The sequence below is a fragment of the Mobula birostris genome, chromosome 2 (genome assembly GCF_030028105.1).
Source record: "Mobula birostris isolate sMobBir1 chromosome 2, sMobBir1.hap1, whole genome shotgun sequence".
NCBI lineage: Eukaryota > Metazoa > Chordata > Chondrichthyes > Myliobatiformes > Myliobatidae > Mobula > Mobula birostris.
In genome coordinates, this window is record NC_092371.1 from 42,426,428 (window position 1) to 42,442,407 (window position 15,980).

The following is a 15,980-nucleotide window of genomic DNA, read 5'->3' on the forward strand; positions in this document are numbered from 1 at the left end:
TCCTGGTCCCACGTGCCTAGCCAATGTCCTAGCCCAAGTCTGTGTTCTTGTCCCAGCTCTCTAGTCAAGTCCTGTTCCTAGTACTTCAGTGTCTGTGTCTTTCATTTGGGTCTGCTCCCAATGCCCCCGTTATGACAGCTTAATAATTTTCCTGCTCTATGATAGACATCTGCATATTCATCTCTGAGGTTTGTTGCAGAAGTGTTTCCTTATATAGAAGCAATCTAGATTGTTTATCTTGGGATAATGTAATGGTCTAACCTCAAAGGTTTCAACGGTACATTTAATGTCAGAGAAATGTATACAGTATACATCCTGAAATTATTTTTCTTTGCAAACATCCACAAAAACAGAGGAGTGCCCCAAAGAATGAATGATACTTAAATGTTAGAATCTCAACACCCCCCCAGCTCCCCCCACCCAAGCATAAGCAGCAGCAAAGCAATGACCCCACCTCCCACACCAGCAAAAAAAGCATTGGCTCCCCCCACCAAGCACTCAAGCATACAGCAAAGCATCAATAAAGACACAGACTTGCAGTTCCCCAAATACTACTCATTCACCTGGTAATTCGACATACCACAGGTTCTCTCTCTCGCTAATAAGGGAAAAATAGATGTCCCCATTTCACAGTGAGAGGGGAGACATAACAAACAACTCACTGACTTACAATGTTAAAAGTCTATTGTGTCTCTCCTTCTGAGTTCTGTGCCCAAAGAACTTGGGTCTCTGGGCACCCAGCCAGCAGCCAGCTTGTTGCTTTCGATCTTCCACCTCCAATGACACATCAGTTTCCTGCAGCAGCACTGAGCTCGAGTTTGTCCACCACCTCCAGAGCCACGGGACCCTGGAACCCTGAAGGTGCACTAGTCTTCTAGGCCACGTCCTTGGCATACCGAATAACGGCCAGTTGTGAGACCCTGAAAGCGGGTCCCATTCCTGCAAAGAACCAAAGTCAGTGTGTAACTCCAGGTCAGTGTCTTCACTAGAACCCTGAAAGAGAAAAATAGAGATATTAAAGATAGAAATAGAGATTTTTCCGAAGATGCAGGCAAAGGAGTCACCATTAGCCACCATCATTCTCCTAAGCTCCTCCTGGTTGACATAGTATGTGAAAGTGCCAGTATATGCTCCAAATTGGTCCATGCTGACTAAGATTTCTATCTAATTTAATCCCATTTGTCTGCTACTGAAACTTCTTGACTTCTTTTATCCCTCTTGATTTCCCCCTTAAGTGCTCTCTTGCATTTTATACTCCCCAAGTGTCTCATTTGTTCCTTGTTGCCTACATCTGCTATGCACCTCCTTCTTCTTTACAAAAGCCTCCATATCTCTCAAAAACCTATGTTCTCTAGACCTGTTAGTCATGCTTTTTATTCTAAAAGGAGCATACATTTACCATACTCTCAATATTTCACTTTTGAAAGGCCTACCACTTACAAGCATTCCTTTGCCAGAAAACAACTTGTCTCAATCCACACTTGCCAGATCCTTTCCAAATGCCATCAGAATTGGACTTCTTCCATTTTAAAATCTCAACCTGAGGACCGGTCCTACCCTTCTTCATAATCATCTTGAAACTAATGGAATTGTGATCACAAGATTTAATGTGTTCCCTTACACACACTTCTGTCATCTGCGCTATCTCTTCCTCCATAGGGGATCCAGCATTGTTCTCTATCCAGTTGGGACCTTTATATATTGATTAAGGAAACTTTCCTGAGCACATTTGACATACTCTATTCATCCAGTCTTTTTACCATATAGAAGACCCAGTCAATATGTGGAAAGTTAAGATCACCTACTATTGCAACCTTAATCTTCTTTCACTGTCAACAAACTTGCTCTTTCAAATCCTGCTAACTATTGGGAGGTTCATAAAATAATCCCATTAATGTGGTTATCCCTTTCCAATTCCTCAGTTCCACCCATACTGCACCCCCCAGTCTGTCTTCTCTAAGCACTGCTGTGACATTTTCCCTGATGAGTAATGCCATCCCTCCCCCTTTAATAACTCCCCTTCTGTCATGTGTAAAATAACAGAAGCCTGGAATATTGAGCTGCCAGTCCTGCCTCTCCTCCAATCACATCTCACTAATGGCTACAATATCATAATTCCACATGTTGATTCATGCTCTATGCTCATCTTCCTTATCTACAACACCCTTTGCATTGAAATAGAAGCAACTCAGAACATTAGACCCACCATGATCAACCTTTTGGTTCCTGTCTTTGTACGTAGGCTTAATACTTACCTTCTTTACAACCACTCCACTAGCGACCCTGGCACTCTGATTTCCATCCCTCTAGTTTAAACCACCTGGAGCAGCACTAGCAAACCTAATTGCAAGGATGTTGCTTCTCCTCCAGGTCAGGTGCAAACCATCCCATTTGTATAGGTCCCATCTTCCCTGGAATAGAGCCTAATGATCCAAAAATCTGAAGCCCTCCAACCAGCACGGTCACCTCAGTCATATGTTAAGCTGTATCATTTTCCTATTTCTTGCTTCACTAGCTTGTGGCATGGGTAGTTGTCCTAAGGTTACCACCCCAGAGGTTCTGTTCTTTAACTTAGTATCTAACTCCCTGAATTTGCTTTGGAGGACCTCATCACCCTTCCTGCCTGTGTCATTGGTACTGACTTGGACCCTGACCTCTGGCTGCTCACCTTTGAGAATGCTTTGGACTCGATTGGAGATATCACTGATTCTGATTGTCTTTTTGTCAACATCTTGGTGTAGAGGTCTAATGCATACGTCTTCCATAGAATTGACTTTTCTGACACCAGATACATTATATTCTGCATCTGATCTTTCCTTGGTCTCTTCAAGGCTGATCTTAGGCATTGCATGGACTTTAAATATCTTTTGCATTGTTCCCTGTTTGTAGAGATGATTTCTGAGATGACATTGCAAACACTTTTTCCCATCTACAGGGTGTTTCTCTTTCAGCTGCTCCTGTTGCCATCCACAATACTTGCAACATCTAAACCAGCTTGGTAGTACTTCCTCATTTCAGTTGCTTATCAGATTCTTCATCACATGTACTTCCTGCTGTTGGCCATCCTGCAGCTCCAGCTTGACTTTGAATGGCTCTATAGATTAAATGTCTATTTTCACTTATCTCAAGAGTTCATTGTACCTGTTCCCTCCAACTGGACTCCCAAATTCCTTGAGGGCATCTTTCAAAATAGCAGAATTGTGAATGTTTCCTAACAGCATTAAATTGCTAAGAAAGTATCAATTTTTTTTATTTTACTGGTTTTCTGTGATGGTCAGCTGTTTCATTTCTGGGTGGGTAGCTCAGCATCCGGGGCATTCCCTCACATCTCACATAAAGGACTGATGGTATGTTATTGTCCTTTCCATCTGTGATCAATGGGATTGAGTTCAAGAGTAGAGAGGTCATGTTGCAACTCTACAAATCTCTGGTGAGACCACATTTAGAGTATTGTGTTCAGTTCCGGTCACCTCATTATAGGAAGGATGTGGAAGCTATGGAGAGGGTGCAGAGGAGACTTACCAGGATGTTGCCTGGGTTGGAAAACAAGTCTTATGAGGCAAGGGTAGCAGAGCTGGGACTTTTCTCTTTGGAGCGTAGAAGGATGAGAGGGGACTTGATAGAGGTCTACAAGATTATGAGAGGCATAGATAGGGTGGATAGCCAGTACCTGTTTCCCAGGGCATGAATAGCAAACACCAGAGGGCATATGTACAAAGTTAAGGGAGAGAAGTTTAGGGGAGACTTCAGGGGTAAGTTTTTTACACAGAGGGTTGTGGGTGCCTGGAATGACTTGCCAGGGGTGGTGGTGGAGGCTAAAGCATTAGGGGTATTTAAGAGCCTCTTGGACAGGCACATGGATGAAAGAAAAATAGAGGGTTACGGGGTAGTGTGGGTTTAGTACCTTTTTCAGGAATATATGGGTCGGCACAACATCGAGGACTGAAGGGCCTGTACTGTGCAGTAGGATTCTAGTGTCTAGTGTCTAATATTATCTTTTCTTTGTTCTGGTTTACCTACCACAGCCTTTAGTGTGAATAACCATAAACAGTTATAAGGCTAAACCACTGTGCAGTTTAAACTCTTTTGCCATTGTTTTTCATTCTTTAGACAAGCTACTTGCCTGCAAACCCAACGGCTTAGCCAACCTTTTATGTTCATTGTGCTATTTCTAATTGAATCCCATTGCTCACTGTCTCTTCGTACAGGAAGGGTTGACTATTCTAATTCAGACATGGTGTCTGAATTCACAGTCTCACCAGCTGGCACTTCTGACATTCTCTCTCAGTATTTCTCACTCTTTCTGTAAGAAACAGGAAGGCAGTCATAAATTCAAACAAAAGCTGAGAGGGTCAAGACACCATCTGTAGTTTAGATTCCTCCACAACAACAGAGACCTTCCATGCTCAGCACGGCTGTAAAAGAGAACAGCTGGTCACATGATACAATTTTCCAGGTGTTTAGGCTTAGAACAAATATGATTGTTCCAACCAGTTATACCTGTGACAGGTGTGTTACATTGATCTCAGAAGGCTCACAGCTTTGGGGAGCGGTACCTAGAAGCAGGACTAGTGAAAGTCTGGATCGAGACCAGAGAGACTGGGATGACAGTGCAGTAGCTGGGTAAGATCCAAAGGATGAAAGATAAACAAGGATTATACTTGATAGGAAAACCAGTCAGTGCTGTGCTGGGAAGGCAAAGGTTGTTTTAATGATAACAAGGATCGGGGAACTGCTGTGCTTAATTTTGGAAAGAAAGTTAAATTGCACAACTCTGAAATAAAATGGCAAATTCTTGGCAACTAGTTGAATACAAATCTGATTTAACATTTGCCACCACCAAAACTTTGTTTTAATTGCTTGTATTGGATTTCTGGAATTCCTCTTTGTGATCATTGCAACATTTATACATAAGCAGTGACTGGGAGCCAGTTCCCTTCCTTGGTAAAATGTTTTATGCGTTTTAATTTGTGTCATAAAAACTGATTGCAGCAAAAAAAATAGGTAATGCATTTGTGGTCACAAGTCCTTCTTCATATTTTTTATGACAGGAAAAATTATGAGAGATGGACAGGTTGGAAAATTGTGCTATGGCTGTCTTTTTGATTTTATATTAATCAGTGTGTTTGTTCTTCTGTGGGTGTTTGGTTCAGGTCCTGTCAGACACCAATGATTACCTATGTTTAGTTCAAGCCTGTCTATTGCAATTAGTACAGACATGAGCACCAGGGTTACTTGATTATGACATTCATGCTTTTGCGAATAGGTGAAAGCTCCTTGTTGCTCTAAGAGCAAGTTTCAGCCTTTGGGGAAATAGAGAATGAGAGGGTGACTGCTGTATTAAACTATTGCTGATCTTCATTACTGAGCTTGAGCTTCCATGCAGTGAACTTATCAATATTCATTGGCATTTCTTGGAAAGGGAGCATCTAAGCTTATGGAAAAACAAACCAGTTTTACAAATAACAGGAATTCTGCAGATGCTGGAAATTCAAGCAACACACATCAAAGTTGCTGGTGAACGCAGCAGGCCAGGCAGCGTCTCTAGGAAGAAGTACAGTCAACGTTTCAGGCCGAGACCCTTCGTCAGGACTAACTGAAGGAAGAGTGAGTAAGGGATTTGAAAGTGGGAGGGGGAGGGGGAGATCCAAAATGATAGGAGAAGACAGGAGGGGGAGGGATGGAGCCAAAAGCTGGACAGGTGATTGGCAAAGGGGATACGAGAGCATCATGAGACAGGAGGCCCAGGGAGAAAGACAAGGGGTGGGGGAAACCCAGAGGATGGGCAAGGAATATAGTCAGAGGGAAAGAGGGAGAAAAAGGAGAGTGAGAGAAAGAATGTGTGTATAAAAATAAATAACGGATGGGGTACAAGGGGGAGGTGGGGCATTAGCGGAAGTTAGAGAAATCAATGTTCATGCCATCAGGTTGGAGCCTACTGACTCTCACAGCTATCTGGACTATTCCTCTTCTCACCCTGTCTCTCGCAAAAGTGCCATCCCCTTCTCGCAATTCCTCCATCTCCGCCGCATCTGCTCTCAGGATGAGGCTTTTCATTCCAGGACGAGGGAGATGTCCTCCTTTTTTAAAGAAAGGGGCTTCCCTTCCTCCACCATCAACTCTGCTCTCAAACACATCTCCCCCATTTCACGTACATCTGCTCTCACTCCATCCTCCCGCCACCCCGCTAGGAATAGGGTTCCCCTGGTCCTCACCTACCACCCCACCAGCCTCCGGGTCCAACATATTATTCTCCGTAACTTCCGCCACCTCCAGCGGGATCCAACCACTAAGCACATCTTTCCCTCCCCCCCGCTTTCCGCAGGGATCGCTCCCTATGCGACTCCCTTGTCCATTCGTCCCCCCCATACCTCCCCAGTTATCTCCCTCCTGGCACTTATCCTTGTAAGTGGAACAAGTGCTACACATGCCCTTACACTTCCTCCCTCACCACCATTCAGGGCCCCAGACAGTCCTTCCAGGTGAGGCAACACTTCACCTGTGAGTCGGCTAGGGTGATATACTGCGTCCGGTGCTCCCGATGTGGCCTTCTATATATTGGCGAGTCCCGACGCAGACTGGGAGGCCGCTTTGCTGAACATCTACGCTCTGTCCACCAGAGAAAGCAGGATCTCCCAGTGGCCACACATTTTAATTCCACATCCCATTCCCATTCTGACATGTCTATCCACGGCCTCCTCTACTGTAAAGATGAAGCCACACTCAGGTTGGAGGAACAACACCTTATATTCTGTCTGCGTAGCCTCCAACCTGATGGGATGAACATTGACTTCTCTAACTTCAGCTAATGCCCCACCTCCCCCTCATACCCCATCCATTATTTATTTATATACACACATTCTTTCTCTCACTCTCCTTTTTCTCCCTCTGTCCCTCTGACTATACCCCTTGCCCATCCTTTGGGTTCCCCCCCCCCCTTGTCTTTCTCCCTGGGCCTCATGTCCCATGATCCTCTGATATCCCTTTTGCCAATCACCTGTCCAGCTCTTGGCTCCATCCCTCCCCCTCCTGTCTTCTCCTATCATTTTGGATCTCCCCCTCCCCCTCCCACTTTCAAATCTCTTACTAGCTCTTCCTTCAGTTAGTCCTGACGAAGGGTCTCGGTCTGAAACGTCGACTGTACTTCTTCCTAGAGATGCTGCCTGGCTTGCTGCGTTCATCAGCAACTTTGATGTGTGCTGCCAGTTTTACAAATCCTGGTTCATCATATAGAGTCCATTTTAATTTACACTTTTGATGCCCATATCTCTGCGGCAGAGAAAGGCAGTTTTCGCACTATGGGAACTCCATTCAGTAACATTAATTGCCAGTTTATTCTAAAGACATTAATATTATATGGCTTACCCTGACTAGTGGTGTAGCAGACTACCAATGGGATGGAAATGTCTCCTAGTTATTACCCATTTATATTTATTTACATTCTATAGTTTATTGCAATGGGCCTCTTAATTTATCATTATTTGTTTGCTTTGAGACTCATGGTTCAGAAGTACCATGGGCAGAATAAGATAACTCTTAAATCTTATTGGAGCTAGTCCTAGATACACAGCAAGTACGCCAAATTAAATTGTAGTTCTACAGCAGATCCACACAATGAACATTCGGAGAGGCATAATATGATTAGGAATAGTCAGCATGGCTTTATCAAAGGCAGGTCGTGCCTTACGAGCCTGTTTGAATTTTTTGAGGATGTCACTAAGCACATTGATGACAGTAGATGTAGTGTATATGGATTTCAACAAGGGATTTGATAAGGTACCCCATGCAAGGCTTATTGAGAAAGTAAGGAGGCATGGGATCCAAGGGGACCTTGCTTTGTGGATCCAGAACTGGTGCCCACAGACGGCAAAGAGTTGTTGTAGGCGGGTCATATTCTGCATGGAGGTTGATGACCAGTGGTGTGCCTCAGGGATCTGTTCTGGAACCCCTTCTCTTTGTGATTTTTATAAATGACCTGGATGAGGAAATGGAAGGATGGGTTAGTAAATTTGCTGATGACACAAAGGTTGGGGGTGTTGTGGATTGTGTGGAGGGCTATCAGAGGTTACAGCAGGACATCGATAGGACACAAAACTGGGCTGAGAAGTGCAGATGCATTTCAACCCAGATAAGTGTGAGGTGGTTCATTTTGGTAGGTAAAATATGATGGCAGAATATAGTATTAATGGTAAGACTCTTGGCAGTGTGGAGGATCAGAGGGATCTTGGGGTCTGAGTCCATAGGACACTCAAAGCTGCTGCGCAGGTTGACTCTGTGGTTAAGAGGGCATACGGTGCATTGGCCTTCATCAATTGTGGGGCTGAGTTTAAGAGCCAAGAGGTAATGTTACAGCTATATAGGACCCTGGTCAGACCCCACTTAGAGTACTGTCCTCAGTTCTGGTCACCTCACTACAGGAAGGATGTAGAAACTATAGAAAGAGTGCAGAGGAGATTTACAAGGATGTTGCCTGGATTGGGGAGCATGCCTTATGATAATAGGTTGAGTGAACTCGGCCTTTTCTTCTTGGAGCGGTGGAGGATGAGAGGTGACCTGATAGAGGTGTATAAGATGACGAAAGGCATTGCTTGTGTGGGTAGTCAGAGGCTTTTTCCCAGGGCTGATATGGCTAACACGAGAGGGCTCAGTTTTAAGGTGCTTGGAGGTAAGCACGGAGGAGATGTCAGGGGTAAGTTTTTTATGCAGACAGTGGTGAGTGCATAGAGTGGGCTGCCGGCGACAGTGGTGGAGGCAGATACGATAGGGTCTTTTAAGAGACTCCTGGATAGGTACATAGAGCTTAGAAAAATAGAGGGTTATGTACTTTAGTAATTAACCCTAGTTAATTGCTAAAGTAAGTACATGTTCGATTCAGCATTGTGGGCTGAAGGGCCTGTATTGTGTTGTAGGTTTTCTATGCTTCTAATGGTTCAATTAGAATTACCATTGTTGTATCTATTGAAGTCTCTGATCCTTTCCCCTTCCCCTCCTTCTAAACCCTGAAAGATTGAAAGCACAAGGCCTTTAAATATTCTGCATCTGGAGACTGGTAAAACCTGCTTCTTGATTAGTCGAAAAACACAAATGAAGGCACAGAACTTTACACTTCACCATGCCTAGAAATTTACAGTAACTCTAGCTGGCTCTGTGCCCAGTGTTATAGGCTGCATCACAGGAGATCGAAGATGGAATTTGATCTGTGAGTTGTGACCCAAGATTGATGGACTGCATCGCTGTCTATATTCTTAGATCATCACCTCTGCAGCTTGAGGGAGAATTCTCTAACGTTTTCTGAAATGAAGTTGAAATTTCTGGGACGTTTTGCTCTGTGGGTTCACACAGTGAGTGGAGCCTGAGTTCATTTTATGGAGAGTCTTTACTTTCAGCACTTTCTGTTGGCAGATAGTGGAGACTTGCATCGGTTAGGAATTGATTCAAATATTGGTCCCGGAAGCAAAAAGGCAGCATGTACTGTAAATTCAGTAAAATCAAGACCCCCTCCATTCTGCACTCTACACACTGAAGGTACTCAGCAGATAAAATGAAAAACAGATGGCAAATAGTTCAAAGTGCCTACAAATAGAAATTATTATTTTCACATGTCAGATGTTCTCATGGGATTTTGGTTTCAATTAAAGTAATATTATGGTTTCACTTACAGTAAAGATTACAGTGCGTATTTCCCCCTCATGAAAACGATGCTTTAATACTTTGACTCCCACTGATATTGGACATCGAGGCCTGCCTCAGTTTTTTTCCCAATAACTAATTTAAGCCAAGCAAAATATTTGAAAGAAGGAAATGACACTGCAAACTAAGTGTAAATCCAAGGCAGAGATTGCAAGTTCAGTTTGAATGGTATCGTGAGAGGAGAAAAGGAAGTCTTTGCCATTTAATAATTAAATACAAGACTACATCTATTATAAAATCCACACATCAAGATATTCCACTGCTAAAACATATGTATTAAAGTTTGTTTTATTATCTGGGCAACATTTAAGACCATTTTCATTCCACCAAACATGCAAATAACTTTTTTGTATGCTTCTGAGGTTAAAAAATTGACTGGAGCCCACTGATCGGTGAAACAATTTGTTTTACAGTGTATTAAGCACCACTTTGTCTGTAATAGCTATTATAAAGCATAGGACCCTATTACACTAAGGTGAATACTTAGTTGATGGTATAATGAAAATATTATACATTCTGAGAACTGGCATAGACTAGAAGGGATGAATAGCCAGTTTTTTTGTTATAATGAAATATGAAATACCATATGTGTTTAGCATGTTAGATTCTATCGGTGCTTAGAGAGTGGTTATGTGGAGAACGACTGGCTAGCTGCAGCATCTGATCTGCCTATCCATCTCCTCACACTCATGTCAGCATGGCTGGCAAATGTATGTAAGTATTTATTTATTTAATGAGATACAGCTTGGAACAGGCCCTCCTGGTTTGAGCCACACCTCCCAACAATGGCCAATTTCACCCTAGTCTAATCACACGACAATTTTAACCTACTGACCAGTGCACCTTTGGACTGTGGGAGGAAACTAGAGCACCCGGAAAAACCCACACATCCCATGGGACTCCTTATATGTGACCATAGACCATAAGACATAGGAGAAGAATCAGGCCATTTGGCCCATCGATTCTGCTCCGCCATTCTATCATGACATCCAAATTGAACTCCAAACTCTGATGCCCAAAGCTGTAAAAGCATTGCGCAAAGCATTACACTACTGTGGCACACATCTTGTAGTCATACACTGTAATATGGCCTCATTCACTTGAATGGGTCATCATCCAGGAATGAAATGTAATTACATAGAAACATAGAAACCCTACAGCACAGTACAGGCCCTTCAGCCCACAAAGCTGTGCCAAGCATGTCTTTACCTGAGAAATTACCTAGGGTTACCCATAGTCCTCTATTTTTCTGAGCTCCATATACCTGTCCAGGAGTCTCTTAAAAGACAGTATCATTTCCGCCTCCACCACCGTCGCCGGCAGCCCATTCCGTGCCCTCACCACTCTCTACGTAAAAAACTTACCCCTGATATCTCCTCTGTACCTACTTCCAAGCACCTTAAAACTGTGCCTTCTCGTGCTAGCCATTTCAGTCCTGGGAAAAAGCTTGTGACTATCCACACGATCAATGCAATTTCATTTTTATAATCTTCTTAATCATAACTACTTTACTTCATTTCTAGCACTTAAAGGTGTTTTTATTTTGTCTGTTTTTTTTAATTATTGAAAGCCATTTGAAAAGCTTTTAGAACTTTCTGATCATCACAGGAATTTGAAGAGTTTCATGACCTCTGACAGCTTCAAGGGTAGCCATGACAATTCTGCTCCTCTGTTTCAACTATTGTTTCCTCTTAAATGTATTTTGTGTCTTGTCTGAGCACCGCCTTTTCTGGTATTAAAGGGAGTCCACCCCTCAATAAATGACATGAGCTGCAGGGAAGTGCTAAGAAGGGCTGAGGCAGAATGCTGATGAATTTGCACCCATGTTATCCATGAAATGAAAAAAAAACCCCAGAAACATTGATTGAGCCTTGCATAAAATAGTTTTTGTGAAAAGTTATACAAGCAGAAAGTACTGTAAATGATCAGTAGATCAGGCAGCGGCTGTGCAAAGGAAACAAGTTAAGCTCAACTGTTTCCTTTTCCATGGATGTTGCCGACCCACCTGGACAGCCCCAACTCTTACGTCAGAATGCTATTCATTGACTTTAGTTTGACATTCAATACTGTGATCCCCTCCAAGCTGATCGCCAAACTTCACCAGCTTGGTATCAGCTCATCCCTCTGCAATTGGACCTTGGACTTTCTAACTAACAGACCCCAATCAGTTAAGTTAGACAACCTCTCCTCCTCCATTCTCACCCTGAACACCAGCGTGCCTCAAGGCTGTGTGCTGAGCCCTCTTCTGTACTCCCTTTTCACCTATGACTGTGTTGCTGTACATGGTTCTAACTCCATAATCAAGTTCGCAGACGACACCACAGTGGTTGGTCTGATCAGAGGGGATGACGAGACGGCCTACAAGGACAAGGTCCAGCACCTGGCCGTGTGGTGTGCCGACAACAACCTGGCCCTGAACACCCAGAAGACCAAAGAGATCATTGTGGACTTCAGGCATGCTAAGAGCCACACTCACGTCCTCATCTACATCAACGGATCTGTAGTGGAGCGTGTATCAGGCTTCAAATTCCTTGGTGTCCACATTTCCAAGGATCTCACATGGTCCCTGAACTCCTCCATCCTGATCAAAAAGGTACAACAGCGCCTTTATTTCCTGCGGAGCATCAAGAAAGCTCACCTCTGTCCCAGGAGACTGACGGACTTTTACCGCTGTACCATTGAGAGCATACTTACCAACTGCATCTCAGTGTGGTATGGCAATTGTCCCATATCAGTCCGCAAAGCACTCCAGCGTGTGGTGAAAACGGCCCAACAGCTTATCGGCACCCAGTTGTCCACCATTGAGAACACCTACCATAAACGCTGTCTGGGCAGGGCTAAAAACATTATCAAGGATGCATCTCACCCTAACCATTTTTTATTCTCCTCCCATCCGGTAGGCACTACAGGAGCCTCCGCTCCCGCACCAGCAGGCACAGGAAGAGCTTCTTCCCTGAGGCTGTGACCCTGCTGAACCTCACATCACAGCGCTACGCAGTATTGCACCTATATTGTACTGTCTCAATACTTTCATATTTGTGTGCTGCAGCACTTACTTTTTATTCACAGTTATTTTGTAAATAACACTATTCTTCGCATTTCTGATCAGATGCTAACTGCATTTGATTGGCTGTGTATCTGTACTCGGCACAATGACAATAAAGTTGAATCTAATCTAATCTAATCTCACCTGCTGAGTGTTTCCTGCATTGTCTGTATTTATGTCAGATTTCCAGGATCTGCATTTTTTAAATATTCACTTCATTAAATATTGTCTTATTTTCTTATTTTTAAGTGGTAGGTGGTACAAGTAAAGTGGTGAATCGATATTAATGAATAAAGATCCCAATAACAATTGTACCAGCCTTTAACCCATGAGAGTGATGCTTCTGTATTCTATCTCTACAGACCCCATGTCAAACAATCTAAGTATACCTCACTCTGTAGACAGTATATCTATTCTCAATCAGTGTGAGACTGATTAGGTAATGAGTACTTTGCAAATATTGCTAGATGTAATTGCATGGGAATATACTTATCAATTGCATGATTAAGGAAATAGAGGGCTTATGCCTACAACGTATTTGAGTAAAGGCAGTAGTTGGTAACATTTAGAGTGGCTGTGGTATCCAAGCAAAACTGGTCAGTAAAAACTGAGGCAATTCAATGTCTTGATGTGTTTACATTCAAAAATGTGCATTGCCCTTAATCTGTGGAAGTTATCTAACATTTCCATCCTTAACCCCTCTACAGTGTCTATGTCAAATGCCTATATTTCCTATGATTCAGTTTATTTTTTAGATTTCCCTACTTGCTGCCACAGAAAATCCTTTATTTTGATATTGGTGCCACATTCTTCCTTGCTCTTTTATTCTTTAAATGCATTTTGTTGATATTTGTGCTTTGAAGCCTAAATATTTTTAAAGCACATTTAGCCATGAATGGTGGAGGACAATCAAACAGGTAGTTGTTGGCTGAGGCTGGGGGAATATCCCAAACCCAAGTGATAGCAAGTGAACCGAAGCATTTGAAATCAAAATCAACAGAAGTACCAGATCAATCATCGATCTTAGCTCCCTCCTAAGATCCCAACCATCATAGACTTCTTTTTTTTCCCCAGTCAATAGACAATAGGTGTAGGAGTAGGCCGTTCAGCCATTCGAGCCAGCACCACCGTTCACTGTGATCATGGCTGATCATCCACAATCAGTACCCTTTTCCTGCCTTCTCCTCATATCCCTTGAGTCTGCTATCTTTAAGAGCTCTAGGAGCTCTAGCTCTAGTTTTAGGAGCTTCAGTCCTGAAGAAGGGTCTCAGCCTGCAATGCCGACTGTTCATTTGTTTCCACAGATGCTGCCTGACCTGCAGAGTTCCTCCAGCATTTTGTGTGGGCTGCTTTGGATTTCCAGCATCTGCAGATTTTCTGTTTCTGATTCCATCACACTGAATGGCAGAAAAATGAGGTGAATCCAAGAGAATATCTAAAATATATTGAATACATTTGGTAGATGGAATAAAGTGCAATATGGGCCTGGTGTACCAGGACATGTTCAGCAGGCCAAACTATGCACAGATAGGAAAAGAAAATAAAAGATGGCTGGTAGAAATGGTTCTAACATGGACAGGAAGACAGACTATGATAACTAAACTTAGATAAAATCAATGTTAATCCCAGAAGGCTGCAACATAGCCGAATAGAAGAAACGGAGTTGTTCCTTATGGTTGTGTTAGGTATCATTACAGCTGAACAGGAGGCATAGGAGTGGAAGTGGGATGTTGAATTTGAATGGTGGGCATTTGGAAGCTCTGGATCATTCATACTCTACAAAACAAAACAACAGCATTCAACCATGAGCTGATAAATGTCACTGAATGTTCTACTATAGAGCCAGGCAATGACTTCAGCCTACAAGAGATGCTAAACACCTAAACGCCTTTCCTTGATACTCAATAGCATTATCATCACCAAGTCCCTCACCATAAGCATTGTGTTAAATATTAATGAAGTCATCCTCATGTGTTTTGAGAGCTTGCTTTTGCTTGAATGGACCATTTTTTTTTAACAAGGATATATCAATCTAAATCAGGAATTGACCAGGATGCTGCTCTCCATGTTTAAGTTTCTCTATCCCTTGAAAGAAGATTCATAAGCATTATCAAATTCACAGTAAACAACCACAGTGTTTCCTCTGTTGTTGAATATTTTATTGATGCTGTATATAACAACTCTGCCTTACTGAATTACAAAAGTCATTTCCATGAACATACAGCTGACTTTTTAGAATGGGTAGGAGTAAATTCTTTCCAAGGACTGCCTTATTTCTACTGCCCACTTGGGTGGAGAGAATAAAATCTATATATGCTGACTATTCGAGATATATTTCTGAGTATAAAAAGAATCTGCTTGGATGTATTAGTCTGACAGGCAAAGAAGTGGAAAACAATAGTATTAGTAATAATGTTGTGATAACCATCGACTTTAAAAAGTAGTAATAACACTTTCTGAACTGGTGGTAACTGCATTAACAAAGAAGATTCTCCACATTACTTGTCATCTGTTTAATGTTGCTTGCAATAATTAATTAATCAGAAAAAAGACAGTGTTCGCTGTAGATCATCGTGCCTGATCCAAGTGTAAGTATTTTGTCTCTAGTTGATTTGTGGCTGATATGACACTGCCAACAAAATCAAAACAGAATAACTATTTTGTTAAACTACATGATTTATCCCCATTTGTGAAATATTCCAGCTGAGAGAGTTACGTGAGAGCATGATAGCTGAAGTTTGGTTGGTGATGAAATTCTGGAATTTGCCCTGTTGATTTAGGCTAGATGGCTGCTCCTGACAAGAGATCTTCACCGTCCTTGACAGCTTGCCTTTATCAACAAGGCCAGAGTAATTGTAATAAACATATGTCTCTCTGAAGCAGAGACTGGAAAATTTTCAAATTTGTCTTTATCATCAAAGACTTGCTTCCAGACTCTTTGGACAAATGAGGTTAATCATTCCTTCAGATAAATAAAAAGCTACCACAGAAGCCCTCCATGTAAAACACTGTAAGGGCAGAAATCTTTGCATTTCCAAGCAAATAATGCTTATTTGTCCCTGTATGTTCCTTTATTGATATCTTATTTATGATAAAACCAAATTTAAATAATATGTGGTAACAGATTGATTAAATAATCCAGAAATCATATTTAATGATCTAATGACATGATCTCTTACCTCATCATGTTGAGGAACCTTAATGCAGTTAATTAAATGAATTTTAAATTTAGGAGCTAGTGTCA

At 42.3% G+C, this 15,980-nt stretch overlaps 1 protein-coding gene across 1 annotated transcript in view; it reads left to right on the forward strand.

Annotated features, from left to right (window-relative positions):
• LOC140186138 (uncharacterized) overlaps window positions 1-15,980 on the forward strand; it is a 59,642-nt gene that overhangs the window by 14,863 nt on the left and 28,799 nt on the right. Inside the window, exon 2 of the mRNA XM_072240049.1 lies at window positions 14,041-14,153. Coding sequence (XP_072096150.1) covers window positions 14,041-14,153 — 113 coding nt within the window. The remainder of the gene's footprint in view (window positions 1-14,040; window positions 14,154-15,980) is intronic.